The sequence below is a fragment of the Meriones unguiculatus genome, chromosome 9, assembly GCF_030254825.1.
Source record: "Meriones unguiculatus strain TT.TT164.6M chromosome 9, Bangor_MerUng_6.1, whole genome shotgun sequence".
NCBI lineage: Eukaryota > Metazoa > Chordata > Mammalia > Rodentia > Muridae > Meriones > Meriones unguiculatus.
The window spans coordinates 52,566,947-52,580,717 of NC_083357.1; the positions used below are offsets into that span (position 1 = coordinate 52,566,947).

The 13,771-nt window shown below is 42.4% G+C and overlaps 1 protein-coding gene and 1 long non-coding RNA gene across 2 annotated transcripts in view; one reads left to right on the top strand and one right to left on the bottom strand.

Annotated features, from left to right (window-relative positions):
• Nucleotides 1-13,771, bottom strand: part of LOC110550052 (T cell receptor alpha chain MC.7.G5-like) — a 521,238-nt gene that overhangs the window by 176,764 nt on the left and 330,703 nt on the right. Inside the window, exon 3 of the mRNA XM_060391222.1 lies at nt 4,292-4,301. Coding sequence (XP_060247205.1) covers nt 4,292-4,301 — 10 coding nt within the window. The remainder of the gene's footprint in view (nt 1-4,291; nt 4,302-13,771) is intronic.
• Nucleotides 1-13,771, top strand: part of LOC132656460 (uncharacterized) — a 134,628-nt gene that overhangs the window by 62,618 nt on the left and 58,239 nt on the right. The window lies entirely within an intron of this gene.

Sequence of the window (13,771 nt, forward strand, 5' to 3'; positions counted from 1 at the left end):
CACGTAAGCAACATCCCTCCATGCCCTCTGCCCCTGTCTCCAGGTTCCAGCCATGTTTGAGTGCCTGTCCTGCTTTCCTTCAGTGATGAACAGTGCTGTGACAGTGTAAGCCAAACCTCCAACTTGCTTCGGACATGGTGTTTTGTCACAGCGAAACTTAACTAAGGTGTAGCTCCTTGCTGTGAGAAGTTTTTAACTGTGACACTTGCTTCATCAGTCCTATAGGAATCTATTTAGAGCGCGTTTTCCTGGACAAACGTAAGTGAGTGTTATGCTAAAACCACAGCTTGAGACACTTGGTTATGCAGCAGCACAGAATGGACACGTCCTTTGGCATCTGGAAATGGGGGCAGGGCTTACAGGACAAATGTCTAAAAGAGGAAGAAATTGCACAGAACATATCTAAATGACCTTGAGTGACTGATATTAGAAATTTAGATTTTAATATCACTACTTGCGAAGGCTCGGAAGGAAAAAAGAAACATGCTTTCAAACCCAGAAGGAAGGGGATCTTCATGAGGTATTGGCAAAGCTCTATGAAATTGTGTCTTCCTGTTAAAAGCAGAATTTGTAAGTGATGGATTTGGTTATAGAGCTCAAAGGACACTTCCCAGGAACATGATGAAGGTGTCATAGATTTCTTCAAAAGGCCCACAGTGAAATTTGATGGAGAAAAATTAAGATAAAAATTGTTAAATGTAGTGGAGCCAGAAGTAGATTAATATGAAAAACTTTGTTTCTCTAAATGGAAAAAAAAACACTGAAATTAAAATGGATACAGAATAAAATCTGAATGCATGGCCGTGTAATTTTTAATTAAAGTGTCAGAAAGATTAAAAAGTGAGAGCATTCAATTGTACAACCGAATCTCTTTAAAGTGAAGAGTGTGCCTTTTAGGTCCCTGGGGCCTTTGGAGAAGCTTCAGAATTTTGTCCTTTAGTCATCTGAATGGGATCCAAAAATATTGGTCATCTGAAAAAGCCCTGTGAATGTGGCTTTTGGGGGTTGCAGTTATTGGAGTCTGATGGCATGAACGTTACTGAAAGCCATGGAAAACAAAATGTTCTTGAGAAATTTATTTTAGCAGAAACACTGCTAGCTTTAACTAAAAGGGAGAGAGAGAGCAGAGCAAAGAGAGGCTGTCAGGCCCTTCAAACTCTGTTGTCAGGGCTCAGCTGACGGTGCGACTCAGCTGCAAACAGCCTCCCTGTCATGATAGGAGAAGGATGACTCAGGGAGGGGTACGAAGAGCCAAATGGGTGGGGCGGAAGAGAACCTGAGGGCTTATCTATTGATCCGAGGGTCTCCTAACATTTGCTTAGCTGGATTTTAGCGGTCATTTGACCCAGGGGAACCTCCCTGTTTTTGCCTTTTCCTCCCTGTAGATCAAGATCTCCCCAGTTGCTATCCTAGGCCTTTTCAGGCATGTCCATTCCAACACTGGACAGCATGGGTACAGGAGGATATGCTACGAGTCCCTTCAGCACTATGCATTGACAGTGGAGACAGATGGCTTGTGCCCCAGAGATGCTTCTTAACAGACTGTTCTGAGGAGCTGCACTTGAACATGGCCCTGATTGATATTTTGACATTGAGTTGAGGCTGTTGGAATGAAAACTGTTGAGAGCCTTCAGGATGAGTATGAACACGCTTGTTCAGAGGTGTGTGTGTGTGTGTGTGTGTGTGTGTGTGTGTGTGTGTTGGAAATGACTGGGGACCAGACAGTGTACTATGGTAGACATACAAATTTTTACTTCTTGTTATTCATATTTCCATATAACCTCCTTCCCTGAGTATCAGAATGACCTGTGACTTGCTTTAAACCAACAGAATGTGCACAATGGTGGGATACCACTCTTATTATGCTGCATTAGGGAAGGCCATGCCTTAGAAGAGTCTTCTCATTGATTTAATAGAGCACAGAGCCGTGCTGAAGCAGCTTTTTCCGAAAAGGAACTGCTGGCGACCTCTAGAAAGTGCGGGCAACCTCTAGGAAATGAGGGCAGGCTCCCATTAACAGCTATAAAGAATTATTATATAGCTGAAAAGAAATGATTTCTGTTTTATAACTTGAATGAGCTTGGGAGTGCATTCATCCATAATTAATCCTCCAGACCAAAAGAAAAGAAAAGAAAAATGAAGCCCAAGAAATGTCTTGTTTAGAGATGTGAGATGCCCTGAGCAGAGGACCTACTTACACAGCATGGGGAACCAGATCTGCTGAGACTCTGCAATAACAAATGTGTGCTGTCTTAAGCCTTGAATTTGTGGTAACTGGGTGCAAAGCAATAGAAAATAAAAACAGCATTTAAAAATTCCAAAGTATATGAAAAAAATGTATGGTTGTGTATGTCACATACTATTCAAAGTGGGGCACATTCACTGAAGAAGGATATGGCTACAGATGCTAAGACTCATAGCCAAACTTTGCGCAGAGTGCAGGGACTCTTATGAAAGAAGAGGGAGATAGAAAGACCTGGAGGGGACAGGAGCTCCACAAGGGAGGGCAACAGAACCCAAAAATCTGAGTCCAGGGGTCTTTTCTGAGACTATACTCCAACTGAGAACCATTCATGGAGATAACCAAAACCCCTGCACAGATGTAGCCCATGGCAGCTCAGTATCCAAGTGAGTACCCTAGTAAGGAGAGCAGGGGCTGTCTCTGACATGAACTCAGTGGCCTGCTCTTTGATCACCTCCCCTTGAAAGGGAAGCAGCCTTACCAGGTCACAGAGGAGGACAATGCAGCCAGTCCTGATAATACCTGATAGACTAGGGTCAGATGGAAGGGGAGGAGGACCTCCCCTATCAGTGGACTTGGGGAGGGGCATGGGAAGAGAAGAGGAAGGGAGAGCGGGGTTGGGAAGGAATGAGGGAGGGAGGGAGCTACAGCTGGGATACAAAGTGAATAAATTGTAATAAATAAAAAATAAACTAAAAAAATAAAATAAGAATATGGCTACAAAAGATCATGAGGATATCTTGAAGAGGCTGCATCTGAGATTTTATAAGTTAAAATCTTACCTTATAAAATTTCTAATGAGACTGTTTAAATGGGAGAAAAATATTGCCAATGATAGGAATTACAAGTTTTCTGTAACTGATAAGCGTAGAGGGAGACAGGAGAACTCTTGTTTTTGATGATGTTTGTGGGTTAGGGAGTCCATTTGTACAACTTAAAATGAAAATATATTTAATTTCAACCACAAAATTAAAATTAAATGTATTTAATTTCAATGACAAAAGATGTGGCTGTGAATGGTTACATGTATGCCATACTAGGTGTACCTGAGCCAGAGCTGCAAAGATGGTTACATGTATGTCATACTAGGTGTTCCTGAGCCAGAGCTGCAAAGAATATCTGGGTAGCTTCCATAGAACTCATCATGAGAAATTGTGAGAGCGGAATTGGGCTCTTGGTAGGTGTGTAAACAGTTAAGAGACTGTTGACAGAGACATCGAAGATTGTGATTGAATACGGAAGCAAAGGAGTGAGTCAGCGGTGACATCAAGACTTTGCTTTTGGGCTGGGGACTGGCAGAGCACTTGTCTCACCTATGTAAGACCTTTAGTGAAGCAATTGACTCTAAAGGCCACCACAAAGTGAAGTCCTAATCCAATGGGGCTAGTGTCCTCAGGAATACTGCACACAGAGGAAAGCCTACATGAAGACACAAAGGGAGGATAGCTATTTGTAATCTGAGGAGAGAACCTTCAGGACAAAACAAGCCTGCCGACACCCTGATCTTAAACGTTCAGCCTCTGGAACTGGAAGAGAATCATTTCTGTTTGCTTCAAGCCACCAACCTGTATTATTTTGTTATGGCAGTCCTCACTGACTAATAGATCATACATCCCGGGAAGCCCAAGGCCAGGCCTCTCTTTGATTTCTAGTTCAGTTGCATGTGTTTTGAGACCCTATGTCTACCAGCGTGTGTTTGAGGCTGAAATTACTGATGGCAGCTCTTTGCTAGGAGAGACTGTGATACTCAGAGTCCAGTTGAGTTTTTTTTTTTTTTTTTAACAACACCACCACTTTAGAAATAGCTGTCACTTATGTGGAAAGGAAAATTACTATGTTCCCTTGGTCCCTTTCATCTATTTCTGTGATTACTTTCTGACTTCTAACCTAAGTTCTTCAGTATGTGGAAATGGGAGTGCTACCTTGTGGCTGTTATGCTTCAAGGCACTTTTGCACCCATCACTCTCTCTTAGATGGAAGCTCCTTTTAAGTTGGTCGGCATTTTCAAGCACAGGAACGCTCAACAGTGTAGATCTGATTTCTCTGTACCTGCTCCCCACTCTCAGAAGAGGGAAACATTTCTGGACTAACCATTCTGCTTAAACGGTGCCTTTTGCTCTCTCCCTTGGCCTCCTATTTTTCACCTTCATAACCCTCAGCCTTACTTGCATAGACATTTGCTTCTATGCCTCATTGCCGTAGCTCTCCCATAAAATTTACAGGGACATATTGCCAGGCATACCTTTTCCTTATGCATGCAGCATAGAACCTATAACCTATCCACGAGTGAACGCGATCACTGTAAGGTTTTAGACTTGGTAACGGTGAACACGGCTGACTTCCGGCAGGTGCAGTTTGAGGTGAGATTTCAATGCTAAGATGTGAATAGGACAGCTTTTGAACCAAGTGGCACGGCTCATGCAAGAGTGCGGCCATCGCAAAGGCCTGACCACACAGGGAATTCTGGGACGACATTCTGAGTAGAACAGAGATTCCGTGGAAGACGGGTCTGGCAGCAGAGGGAAGGAATCCGCTCAGACAGTGGGATAGGGCTAAAGGCATGTGTGTGGAGATGGATCCTGGGAAACTGCAGGCAGATAAGGTATGGGATACCTGTCCTGGTGAGTGACGAAGAGAATGAACCATTGCACATGGGACATGCTGCCAGCTGCACAGCTGGAGGAGCGGGTGTCCCCTCAGACTTCCGCGGAGAGGCAAGTCTCTCTGCAGGTTGTTTAAAAAACAAAACAAAGAACTATTTGCTGTATTTTTGGCAGCTGCTATTTTGATCTACTACCCAGTATCTTCAGGTTGTAGGTGTGTATGTGTGTGTGTGCGAGAGAGAGAGAGAGAGAGAGAGAGAGAGAGAGAGAGAGAGAGAGAGAGAGAGAGAGAGAGAAAGAGAGATGCATCTAAGAATGAGGCCAGAACACCATGACCTTTGAGCCTTGCTGTAGAATATTTTCCCTAAAATACCAGTACTTTCCTCTTCATCCCTCAGAGGCCACTCACAACTCCCCTTAATCAACCTCTTCCTGAGAGTGTTTGTTGGTCTTCCAGCTCCTGGGCTTTTTTTTTTTTTTTTTTGCTTATTTATTATTATTTTGGGTTTTTTGTTTTTATTCTCCACAGTTTCTCAGAGGACCCAGAAATACAGATTTCTGGTTGTAATTGTGAGCTGATGAGGCTGGTAGATTTGACCTCTTCCCAACAGTCCACTGAATAGCAACCATTCATTTAATGACAGTTTTAGTTACACAGAAGAAGAGAGATCTATTTGCAATGCTCAAATCCTAATCGATGATGAGGTGCTTAGAACAGAGCCACAGCCCTCTTTCCTGCACAGTTACTGTTGGAATCTATAATGTCTCTAGGCCTTGCTGAAATCCGATGGGAACAGGGGCCTCTCCTGATGGACCTCCTGGAAGATAGAGTGGAATTCATGGTGTTGGGTACCATTGACTCAGTGTCTAGTCCTACCCTCTGATTCGTCCACAAGTTTGGGCACCAACTATCTGGGCCAAACCTCAAATATTAAGAACACCACCCTCCACATGACTGCCCTCATGTAAAACACCAGCTACATGTTCAAGGGTCCTCAAGCTGTTGGCCCTTCTGACCAGCTGGCTGCGTGACTGTAGTGGTTGAATAGATCCATAGACTACACCGGGGAACTCAATCATGAAGTATACTGACGAGGAAAATTTCGCTATAGCAAATAGCTACAAATCAGAACTATTTGAAGGGAGTAACCTGTGGGGTGACACCTGAGCAGATTTGAAACATGAAGCTTTTGAGATTTTATGGTGCTAGCTCTTCCTGGCCGTGTTGTATGTGAACAAATACAGAGCTTTATGGACTGAGCAAGTTTCTGTGAGCCTTTGGTGTCCTGGGTTTTATTGGGGCTTGATCATTCTGTCCTAGTGAGTAAACTTCGACCCCCAGCAGCTCCAGGTGAGTCCAGCTAATTCCTTTAGTCTGGTTCCTCCAGAGATCAAATTTTATTTGGCATGTTCCCAAGCTCCTGTCACAAATCATACTGATAGATTGACTCATGGCAAGAGTCCTCTGGCAAACAGTGACACTCTTGTTAGAAGGGGCAAGGGACCTGGAGAACACAATCAAATAGCTGAAAGCAAAGGACTGCTCTTGAAAAGGAAAGGAAATCATTACGGCACAGATCCCCAACCAGCAATAGATACATTCCCAAGGTCTCAGGGCCTAAGAAGTAACACAGTCTAAGTTGGAGCTCTGCTTACTGGAAAAGAGAACACTGTCCCTGCTCAGACTGAAACAGGTAGCCCATAAGCTGCTCTGGACACTGAGGCAGGAACTGTGCCAAAATCACTTTTTAACCTTCATCACCATCCAACCTTGTGCTATGTAGCGTTTACTTTCTTCTTCTTAAAAATTAGAAACAAGAAAATGGATCCTTGTATTCTTATGAGTCTTCTTGGATAGAAACATGTATGACAGTTTTCTGTAGAAATTGGTGTTCAGGGAAATATGAGGAAAATTGTGCTCTAGAAAGAGGATTTTTGAAAAGAATAGGAGACCATAGGTAACAGACACCACTGTTTTTTATGAACTCTAGAACTGTATGAGTACTTTTCTTATTATAATTGGCCTTGATATGTCCTTAAAAATGAAAGGCATCTGCAAGTAATTAAATTCTAATGACTCAACATAAAAGTAGATGAGTTGAGGCAGGATTGACAGACAGGAAAAAAAAAAAACCTATCAGGTCATGGGAAAAGAAACGAGATCATTAACCCACAGTCTGATTGAGGCCCAGGCCGTTTAATAAAGGTAAAATTGAATGTGAGTCTGGGAGCCAGCATCCTTTCATCGTTTCTGCTTTAGTTCCTGCTTTAGCCCCTGACCTGAAAGATGAAACAAACCTATTCCTCCCCAAGCTGTGTTTGGTCATGGTGTTAAACACGGCCATAGGAAGCACACTGGGAAAGAAATTTGTGTGAGAATAGTGGGATTGTTGCTCTTATGGAGCCGCCTGTGTTGTTATTTATTTTGGGGGTTTATGGAAGGGTTGTTCTATGTGTACATAGGTACTGCTCACATTGTCCTCTGGGAAACCCCACGGAACAGCTGTTTTCTATGTCATATTTAGGGTGTGGAGGAGTCAAGCAGCCAAAGCCATAAAGCTAAAGCGTAAAAGGTCTAGCTGAGACAACGTGGCCTACCTGACCATGCTCTTTTCTTTTGTCCTATGTTACCGTCTCATCAAGCAGAACTTACCATTAACCCGAAGATTTTTAGTGTCAAAAGTCCTTGAATCAATCACCCCATTTTTTTTTTTTGCAAAAAATTATGTTTAGTGTTTTTCTTAATGATTTATTTAATTTTATTTTATGTGCATGAGTGTGAAGGTGTCAGATCCCTTGGAATTGGCATGACAGACAGTTGTGAGCTGCCATATGGGTGCTGGGAATTGAACCTGGGTCCTTTAAGGAAGAACAAACAACCTTCTTAACCACTGAGCCATCTCTCCAGCCCCTTATGTTTAGTTTTAATCTGACTTTTAATCAGAGTTGAACTGCAGATATTTTGGGCTCATGAAAACTTGCTTCCACTGAAAGCTGTTGGGAGAAAGAGCACATCTGTTCACAGGGCCATTATTTACAGACGTCAAGAGTGTGTGTGCAGCCTGGGTCTTTTCAGCACTTCAGCACAGCAGAATTCAATGAGGTGAGAGCAGCAAGCATCTTACATTTTAGTAGGCAACAACAGGGAATGTAAAAAGGATCTCCATTTTTCTGTTGGCCCATTCCAATTTGTGCTTGGTGACTCCTGCCGATTGATGTCCCATTTTAGTGGCCCAGTTCAGTGGAAGAGTTCACACATATTGTGTAGGCAACATGGAGAAAAGGGTGTCCATTAGAATAAGCCCATTTTAAGGCTAGATTTATATATATTTTTTATTGGTAGTACTGGCTCCTTGGAGGTTTCTAAGAAGATGGAGAAGAGACATTTACTAAGCTTTGAAAGTTGATTGTTGAGAAATTTCAAAACATCTGCTGGTCAATGGGTTTGTTGTCAAGACAGAAATGATTGATAGAGAGGAGGACGTCGATTAGGAGTCCAACTTGCAATCTAACTCCTTTGAGTGCCCTTAAGGGAGACCAAATTGCAACGCCAGTATTCACTATCAAATTTGACTTAGTTGTGGCATTTACATAGTAATGTTTTCACTTTAGCTTGGGAATGCTATTTTCAATCCTATACATGCTGCATATAAATGTGTCCAAATGAGTTATCTTATGTGTTTACTGTTTCTCGATGTTGTTTATGTGGCTATTTGAAGTTGTTGGGAGTTGTTTGCCAGTTACTGCCTTCATTGTAATGCACTTACTGCCAGCAGGGTTTCTTAACTGTGAATATGGCACTCCTTTGCTGCCCTTTGTAGTGAATTCTCATATCTGAGGCTCACACCAAATTCTGTACCAACACAACTGCTTTCTTTTAGTAAGTATGCAGGTCATTGGTTTTCAGTTATGATATTTTGGTTTCCTCGTCTTAGAATAATGCATAACCCTTGGTAAGCCTGTTTGTGTATGTGTCATTCCTGAGAAAGTTATTTGCTATCTGTGCAGAACAGGCATGAATACAGCTCACCCAGTGAACAGAGAGGTAGCTGGTAAACTTGCAGTGTCTCAGATGTGCATTCTCAGACAACCTCATTTTCCGCTATGTCTTAATTTTAACTTCAGTCACCATTTTGCCTGCAGTACTGGAGTATGTTTCTCTTTGCTGTTATAAAAATTCTTGACAAAAGCAATTTAAGGAAGGAAGGAAGGGTTTACTTTGGATCACAGTTTGAGGGTACAGTCCATCATGGGGGTAGAAGCATGGCTCAGCTGTTCAGGATGCACAGAGTGATGAATCCTGGTGCTCAGCTCACTTTTCCTCTCCAGCCCAGGGCCTGAGTCTCACTTCCTTCCTCCAGCTTCTAATTCCTGAATAAGCCAGCCATTTGGGCCATATGTTCTCTTGTCTCTTGCTCCTTGGGTTTTCTCTTGATCCCCTTATCCTCTCTCCTCTTCTCTTCCTCTTTCACCTCCCCACTTCACGGCCTGGTTCACACTGGAGCCTTCCAGATACCTTTGGATATACTCTCCTTCACAGCTGTAATAAAAACCTTCTCTTCACCCATACCTTGGAGTGGTCATGTCCTCACTTTCATTCAGTTGGTTACTCTCATAACGTTTGTGCCACTATTGTACTGGTACATCTTGCAGACAGGGCTCTGTCGTAGGTCACAAAGTGCAGAGCTGGCTGAAATTACTTTTTTTTTTTTTTTCCTTTTTTCTTCTTTAGTTCTTCGGTTGTTGTTGCCCATTCTGGGTCCTTGCAGTGTGTGGTGGCTGTGGGTTCCCCAGTAAAAAGCGGTTCTGCAGATTGTCAGGGAGTCACAAAGGACTGGAGATGGGCTAGAAGAAAAAGCTGAAGGAGCATGACAGGAAGACACTGAGTCTGCAATCAGTCAGAACCCCAAGGGGATAGAAGTGGGCTGAGAGGAGGGGCTCAGGCTGACTGCAGCAGGACTAGAATAAGTCTGGAGAGACCTGGATGGAGGACAGGAAGCAGGGTGAAAGTCCCATACTTGAGTGTCAGCCCAAATGTGCTAGCTTTGGGTGCCTGGTGGAGAAAGGTCCTGAGGATCAATGGCTGTGTCTACCTTTTAAAAGCTAAATTTTAAAGTTAAAAAAAACAAACAAACAAACCTGTTTTCGTTGCCTTAGGCAGTTTTATATAAAATTAATCGAAATGTTAATTTTAAGCTTACCTCTTAAAATTATTCAGGCTGGTACTTTAAAATGTTAATTATGGGAACTATGGTTGAGAAAATAAGCTGACAACAACATTTAGGAACAATAACCTGAAGATAGCTAAAAGTATTTTTATTAAGTGCTCAAAAAATATTTGAAATGCTCTTTGCAGGACAAACTTAGAGTAAAATTAAAAAAAATTAATTTCAGGATTGATCTAAACACAGAGGTATTTTTGCCTTAGTTCATTTAAAATGCAAATGATCTGACAGTGTTGAGAAGGGATAACTTTCGCTTTTGATACAAAGAGATATTAGACTAATGTACTTTAGTATCTAAATATGTTGCTAGTATTCTCTTTTGCTGGCTGATTTGGGAATTTGAAAACAGGGCTCAAAAGGAAACTTAAGGAATGTCTAGTTTAGGGGTGCTGGGGGAGAGAACCAAGCCAGCCTTGTTATTGGGTTATTGGGGTCTGCACGTCCTACTACCTGTAGCCTTTACCAAAATGAAGGAGTCTGGTAATTGGAATTCTGCCTCCTGGCCTTGGCAGATGCGGGTCTTATTCATAGTTCCATTTCTCAGAGACTGTCCTTGATGGTCTCTGCAGGCGGGGTGCTCTGAGCTTGAGAAGTAGATAGCAAGCTCCCTGCAACCTTGGGAACCAGACAGCAGACTTTGTGTAACCTTGAGTGAATTCCTGCATGCCGTGCCAGGTGGCACAGATGTGTTGCTACTGTAAAAAAAAAATTGCTTATACCCTTTGCTTTATAAGTGTTGTTTGCACGTTCAGTAAATTGAGACTTGATCAGGAATCTGTCTTGTCTCCATTCTTCGTGTCTCTGTCCCCCAATTTCCACTCCCTCTTTCAGGTGGACCCTGTTTGACTAGCCCGCAGGACAGGTCACCAAAACAACTTGGAAGAGAGTATTGGTAGATGAGTGGCCCGGCTTGAGAAAACAGGCTAGAAACTGTATGCATCCTCCATCTTCACAGTGGGAGATCATCTTGTGTGTTTTTATGAGGAAAATCAATGCAAAAAAAACCAAAAACAAACACAAACAAACAAAACCTGCATATTTAGATGACATCTTGGTTCTCTAGTGAAGTTTCTTGAAAAGTGTAGATTTACAGACTCTCCTGGAATTTTTCTCAGGCCTAACAAAACCTTGCATCCCTAGTAACACGCTTAAGGAAGGAAGTCTCCAAAAGTCAGAGCACCAGGTGAACAAAGTTTAGTCTGCAAGTCAGTGATGTGAGGAAGTCAATGGGTGAGACTCCCTTGTTTACTTTGTGTAGTGATGCTTCTCTATGGAAAGCTATTCACCGATGAAACATCTGTTTAAAAGACTTACCATTGAGGAAGAGAGAGGAGGGGAGAGAAGTACAGAGGGAGGGAGAGAGGTAGAGAGAGAGGAAGTCAGAGAGAAAACGAGGCCTAAACAGACTACTTCAAATTTAACATGCACTTGCTTTGAGCTCTACTCATAATCTCTGACTGGCTTTGATTGCTCTTCCTTAAGATCAGCTAACATTGCAGTATTTTGGCATGTTCATTGGTTTTAATGTTACTGTGCCTGTGTCTTGTTCTCATCTCAGTGTGTGTGTGTGTGTGTGTGTGTGTGATTTAAGGAGACATAGGGTAGTTAATCAACCAATTTTATGTTTTTATTTTCTACACTGTGTAAACTCCTTCCCACAGCCAGGGCCACCTCAGATGGCGGCTATGGGCTGCACCTGTGTGTAGGCAGAACTTGCCCATTGAGGCCATGTCTCTTGACAGATCTGGGTTGGCTTTTGACTTCTTTCCTAAGAGCACTGTGTGGTGGGCAGGAAATGTCCCCTGTTCCTGGGATATTGCTTTGCTTTTTTTAAAAAATCATTAAATACAGATGGCAGATTTTTGTGTGTGTACGCATTGGACTTGCTAACATTTTTGTCTTTAGTTTCTCTAGCTACTGGCCCCTGAAACCAAACTAGCATTTGCTTAAAAATGAAAATTATGGGCCGTCAGAGATTGTCCCATTCTCTATGTAAAGGCTTCATTATATGTGTGAAATAATGCTGACCTCCTGTCTTACAGACTAAAAAAGGACATTTGAAAGGCTTCCATTTTGGTTTATTGTACTAATGAAAGACTCTTTAAGTATTGCTTTAGAAGTAGCTTCTGCTTCATTCTTCTCTGTCCTGATGCTAGTTGTTGCTGACTCTGTAGATATACAATTGCTTATTTTTTCAGCATACTTTTTTTTTTATTATTATTGCTGTTGGTGATTTTGTAAAGCCTTATAACTAACTGCTGTGTATTCACTGATAGTTGTGTTTTGTAAGGCCTCATAACTAAATTGACAAACTGCACATTTTTAGAATATCTTTCTGCCTCCTTTGTTGCTCTTTTTCTGTATAGATCTGGACAAGAATGGTGTGCCATAGCCTGATGATCTCTTGCTTTGAAATTGTTTTCTGCCAAATGTATTAGTCAGTTACTCCCACATTTAGTGCCATTCAAATTCTCAGGACAGAGCAGAATGTAGCCAGATTACCAGAGTATCGCACAAATCACCTTTGCCCAGTTTCTGGTAGAGTCCGCTCCCGCCCCCCAATCCCCCCCCCGGAGTCCCATGACTCCATTGTTGACTTTTCTTTCAGTGTTCTGGTCCTCCAAACTCCTACCAGGGAAGCCCATTAAGTTCTTGACAGCAGTTGAGGGCCTCTCTATCTAGCCCAGAGTTCCAAACTCTTCTACAACCCTCCTGCAGAGCAGTTCCAAAAAAGGTCAGGCTTATCATATCATGACTTTGTTTCTTGGTACCAGTTCTCCACAATAGTTTCTTGGTTCATCTCTGTGACAACATACCTAATAGAGGTAATGTAAGGGAGAAAATTATTTTGGCTCACAGTCCATTATGGCAAGGAGAGTATGGGGACAGAGGTAGGAAACGCTTGGCCATTTTCTGTCCATAGTCAGGAAACGGAGCAGTGGACGCTGATGCTCAGCTGTATCTCCTGTTTGTGCCATCAGAGAACGCAGCCCATGGATTGATGTCTCCTACATTTAGGGTAGGCCTCCCACCTCAGTTAATTTAGAAAACCCCTCGCAGAAGGGAGGGAAGCTCATCTTTTCAGTGATTCTGGAGCCGTGCTCCTCAACCTTCCTAATGCTCTGGCCCTTTAATGCAGTTCCTCCTGTTGTGGTGACCACCAACCATAAAATTATTTTTGTTGTTACTTTATAACTGTCATTTTGCTTCTGATATGTGAAATGTAAATATCCATGTTTTCTGATGGTCTTAGGAAACCCTTGTGAAAGGGTTGTTCAACCCTCCAAAGGGGTAGCTCACCACAGGTTGAGAACTGCTATTCTAGAGCCTATCACAGGACTTCTGTTGTACTTTTGGGAAATAAACTTTTCTCAACACCCTCTCCCCCCTTTGAGAGATACTTGCTTGCTGTGCTATAAATAATACTGGTTATTTCCATTGCCTAGAAAAATGATTCCTGGTCCCTTTTTTCCTGTATGTAAACACATCCATCTTTACAAATGAGTAGCACCTCTGATCCCACTGGCAATAGCTTTAAGTGGCTTGCTTGGGCTAGGTGACTTAGAAGCTGGGAGCTATCACTGTAAGTTCAACAACAATGATCAAAAGATACTGACAGGACCATGAAGAAAATTGTACAAGGTCTAGCCCAATTTTAAGATCAAATATTCTCTCTTGCTGGAAAGGTTCTCCCAAATAGG